At 37.8% G+C, this 5,450-nt stretch overlaps 1 gene segment (V, D, J or C); it reads left to right on the forward strand.

Moving 5' to 3' along the window:
* Positions 1-3,626: 3,626 nt before the first annotated feature.
* Positions 3,627-4,148, forward strand: LOC101832116. The segment is given in 2 exon segments: positions 3,627-3,703; positions 3,826-4,148. Coding segments are annotated over 2 exon segments (378 nt in total).
* The last annotated feature ends 1,302 nt before the right edge of the window (positions 4,149-5,450 follow it).

The raw sequence follows: 5,450 nt of genomic DNA on the forward strand, positions 1-5,450 counted from the left end.
CTAGGCAAGACTAGAATTCACTAGCCATGTCATTTGTGGAGGTATGGAATGTTTTGCACAGTGCTCAGGTCAAACCCCTGGATGTATTTTCTTTAGAAAAGGAAAGGAAATGGATAGGCCCATTCTATTTTATGCATGGTGCAGACCACCCAGCTTGGGCAGATGGAGCCATGGTCCTCTGTGGATTGTGATTCGGGGCAGGAGATCTGTTTCACTAAGAAAGATGTTGGGGCCATCAGCAAGCTGAACTCAAAACCCAAATTCTTCATTTGTTGGGAAAACCTTATACATGCCATGCCTGGAACACCCTGGACCTGTAGCAAGTAGTTATGTCCTTTGATCAAGACATTCCACTGGTGCTGGTCAGTGGTAACCATGACTTGGACAATGTTCCCAGAGCTGAGACAGTGGGAACATTCTGCCAGATGTGTGAATATGAAGTGTGGGCTTCCTGTTCATCTTGCCCAATTCTTAGTTTTTCTATGATGCCCTGCAGTGAAGCACACCAAGGAACACTGCTGTGACCAGAAGCTAAGCGTAGGAGAGAAGCAGAGGTTCCAGCAAGCCATTGTCTTCCAGCATATCCTACACTTCTTGAAGAGTATTGAAGACTATGAGCACTACTTCAATCTCATTAATGCTGTCAAAAAGGATTTACTACAAGAGCTCAATAAAGGAGGTATCAGAGTCATGTTCTTGGGTCACTATCACAGGAATGGTGGGGATACATAGCAGTATCTTGATATGATTGTTTCATCTGCAGTTCAATTCCAGGGAAACACACCCATGGCCTCTCTCTGGTGGTTATCACTACTGAGAAAATTGTTTACTATTACTATACCTTAGATGAGCTGAGTGAAAGAGGGATTTATGACAACCTGAAGGAGCAGATGAAGAAGTGATTTCTCATGAAGTTTTATGCACAAGACCTTTCATCATGCCAGAATTTTCACAGCAGGTTTTGAATGGATTTACATTTACTTAAATCAATGTGCTACATCTTATCCTTAATTATATTCAAAGAGGTACACTCACCCTGGATTCTAGGTGAGGGACTAGTCCCTGACATGAATGAAATTTCAGACTATGGACAGGCTCACCCTCCCTGGGGAAATGAGAGGGTGTTGGGGGGTTTGGTGGGAGGAGGGGTGGAAAAGGCAGAGGGATGTGGGATAGACATGTGAAGCAACTTTGTTTCTAATTTAAATTAAAAATAAAATTAAAATACAATAAAAAAGAGGTCTGTCTTCACTTTAAAATGTCAGAAGGGATGGCTGTTGACATTTCCTGAACTATGTTATGATACTTTCCACATGACGTTTGTGTAAATTCTCTTTATTTTGCAGCTTTCAGCTCTGCCCTTGAATCCCAGTATATCTGAAAGCTTATATTCCATATCTACATCCTCCCTTCTATTCCAGCTCAGCACCCAAATGTAATCATCAGTAATTCCTCAGCACAAACTGCATCTGCTTTTCTTAAATTGTGGTCATGAATCACAGAATGCTGGGAAAACAAAGGTCCCTCTTCCCTTCTTGGTATACCAAATAATGCAACTCCTTTCCAGGGCCACCTAAATTCATCACAGCAGAGACTTTCATGGCCACCACTAGCTGAGAAGTTCTAGATTTTTGTTACTGTTGATGGTATGAACACAGGTGCTACTAATGATGGCATGTTTCCCTCTCTGATGACAAATGTCACACTCATGTCCAGACTCTGTTCCAGTTGACTAGAACAGAAACTACAGCAGGAAGGCCCTGTATGTGTTTGCACTGTTTATATTCTCCTGTTTCAGGCAATTCATAGCATTATGAGATCACAATGAACCTGTTGAGAAAAATAAACTTAATGTAAACTTCTTCCAAGAATTACACAGAACTGTCACTGTGCAGAATATACCGTGTTCATTGCCACAGATGTATACCACCCCTGAACAATAAAATCCAGTGTGAGTTGCTTTAAATACTTTTACCTGTGGAATCCATTCTGCTGCCTCCTCTGGGTGCCATGACCTCTGTGTATCTTCCTCATGTATTTTCTGATATCATGCTAAAGTAAACCTTTATATCGTGCTGAAGAAATGTTGCTTTTTTACAGAGGCATGGGGCAATGACAAAGCAACTTTAAAAACTCACTGATCAAAAATGAACTGCAATAGACTATTAAATTAAAAAAATCCTCATTAAAAAGATTGTGTCACTTAGTAAAACCTTGAGAAATTAAATACAAAGGAAACTGAATATCAATATTTATATAGATAAGATGCAAGAAGTTAATTATGTTAGAGATTGGTGACACACTCGATCACATTGTTAGGTAGCACAAGAAAATCAAATTTACTGTGATGAAAGACCTGATCAAATTTTGGAAAGAAAAAGTATATTTATCATATGCTTTCACATCACTTCATGTCATCAAAAAAGAGAGGACAGGAACTCTAACATAGCAGAAGCTTGATGGAAGGAAGTAATATAGAGGACATCTGTAGGGTTTACTCCTTATGACGTACTCAGTCTGCTTACTTATAGAATCTAGGATCACTTGTTCTGATGTGGTTTTATGACAATAATAGACTCCTGCATCAATTAGTAAACAAGAAAATTATCTATAGAATTGTATACAGAATTATATTATGAAGATATGTTCTCAATTGAGATTTCCTCCTGTCAGAGGGCTTCAGTTTGTATCTAGTTGACATAAGGCTAACTACCCTGGTGTGAACCTAGAAGAGATAAAATGTGGAACTTTCAGGTTTGTGGATCAGAGTTATTTCAAGGATGAACTTTGTGTGCATAACCTCTGTTTTTGACAGGGAAGAGCTAAAGTAACAATGATCATCAATGGTCATCACTTAGTGTTGTAGATACTGACCTGGGAACATTTTAGTGTTCTTTAAGATAGATATATGCCAGAGTCTTTAAAAGGCAGAGAACAAGTAAGTTGCCCAAATTTACTGAGTGAAAGGGACCTTGAGAAATAGAGGACAACTATCATGTGAGGGTGACAACACTTAATTATGACACTCAGTGTCTAGGCCCTTTCCTGTATATCATCAACCTATGCTTATCAAAGGGTATTTTTCTATGTCCTTAATTTAACATACAACTATAAATGTATACATATATACTGACTGACCTTTCTTTGTTCCCTTCTGTGCATCTAACTTTCAGTCAAATTCATATCAGCCATTGCTTGTCCTGATGATTTGTCACATAAAAACCCCAAGAATAAAAAAGAAACACTTTGCCTTCAACTTATTGAAGTTTCAAAAGAATTAAATCTCTAACTGATCATCTTATACTCCAAGTTAGAATGAAAAGTATAAATTTTATCCATGCATTAAGGTAAGAACACAAAACTAAACAAGGTCAAACAAAACAACTCTATTTAAAGGGTACTAAGCTGTAGTCCTGTAGTCCCAAGAGGAGAATGATTTCTATGCAGGAAGTGTGTGTCTCTCAGAACTTGTGGCTCTTGCCTATAGACTGAGACTTCCTGTTTCTGATCTAAGCAAACACTGCAGCTGTTCTTTGGCATGATAAACCTTGCTCATTTGCATGAGCCCAGAGTACATGGCCCTTAAGTGACAAAGTCTTAGGGACTGCTCACAGTCCCTGCAGGAGTCAGTCCCAGTCAGGACAAATCATGGCCATGAAGTCTCCTACTAAGGCCCTGACAATTTGGCTACTTTGGCTCTCAGGTAAGTTGGGCAAGATAGAAATTTTTTCCAGCCCAGAGTATCAATGACTTCCATTCTAATTGGAAGATGTCAACTACAACATTATTAATTATGTTAATTTTTTATTGTTTTTTTGCTGTCAGGTGCCATATGTGATATTCAAGTGACACAATCTCCATCCCACCTCTCAGCATCTCTAGGAGACAAAGTAACTATTACTTGTCTTGCAAGTCAGGACATTAGCAATGACATGAGCTGGTACCAGCAGAAATCAGGACAACCTCCTACACTCTTGATCTATTATGGAAAAAGTTTGCAATCTGGTGTCCCATCAAGGTTCAGTGGCCAATACTCTGGCAGAAGATTTGATCTAAGCATCAGCAGCCTGGAGTCTGAAGATTCTGCAACTTATTATTGTCTACAGGATTACAGTACTCCTCACACAGTGATACAAGTCATGACATAAACCACTGAAGGAAGCAGAAGTTGGAGGCTATGCTTTCCCAGCTGCCATTTCTTATATGTTTATGTGTTCAGACTCAGACTATTTGTATATTAAGAAATAGTTTGCTTAAAATACCCAGATATCTGAATATTAATCCTTCTCTCTGTGGTCTTCTGCCAGCATTTTGTGTACATCTATTACAACAGAGGTATGAAAATGCCTAATCATGCCCTCCTTGGAGAGGTCTGAGATGTTCAAGGAGACACGAATGGTGTTTCAATCTGCATGTGACAACCATAGGAGTGGCTCAACCCTTGTCTCATATGGTTTATCACAGATGCTAATGGATGGTGAAAATAATATTTGACTTCAAATTTAAGGGAGGATCCCTATTTAGCAACTCTACAGGAAACAAAAGAAAGATGAATATTAACAGACAATTCATTTAGAGAATTACTCCAAAGGCATTTCCAGAGATGGTCAGACCATGTGAAATCTGCCATAATTAATGGAGTAGTGCCTTAATTATTTTATTACATGAAGGTATCATGAAGAGTTGATGAAATGTGAAAGAGTAGTTTTGGGTAGAACATCATTCTTCTAAATTGGCTTTTATTCTTGGGAAATGTATCTTATCTGACTGCGCTCCATGCTTCTTATATCTCATGTGTTTAATAGCTTCTACAATCTGGTTGCACCATCATAATATTCTACCTCACAGAGTCTAAATTAACAGAACCAATGTGAACTGAAATATCTAAAGTGATGGTTTTGGTCACATTTTTGAAAACATGGAGGATATAATATACATTTGTGCTCTTCTCTCCATTTCGTTCTGAAAATAACCATAAAAACATGATTGTTTTTGTTTATTTGATTCATTAAGGATATAAATATTCAAAAGATTGTCATTCATAATTCTGCTACTGTGATTTGATTTCTTCCTTATGATTTATCTGCAATTTATTAAATATTCTTCACAGGGGGCACCAAAATAGTTCCATTAACACATTAAACAATTCAGACAGCATTCATATTGCAGTAATGACACATTAAGGAATGAAAACAGAAGTTCCATCTTTGATCCAAGCACTTGTCAGACATATCAGTCCAAGACAACTGTATAATTTTCTCTCCTTGAACGAATATATGTTGATATATAGCACTTTAAAGACAACAGAATCCAGAAAACTCTCTTCTGACCATCTGGTAAGTGAGCCAGAGAATGCAGACATATTTCATAATACTAAAGCAATATGCAAAAACATGCAAGTACATCGTCATGTGACAACAGTGATAAGCTTAAAATGAAATTTTAAAAAA

This window comes from Mesocricetus auratus, unplaced genomic scaffold (assembly GCF_017639785.1).
Source record: "Mesocricetus auratus isolate SY011 unplaced genomic scaffold, BCM_Maur_2.0 Super-Scaffold_100676, whole genome shotgun sequence".
Taxonomy (NCBI): domain Eukaryota; kingdom Metazoa; phylum Chordata; class Mammalia; order Rodentia; family Cricetidae; genus Mesocricetus; species Mesocricetus auratus.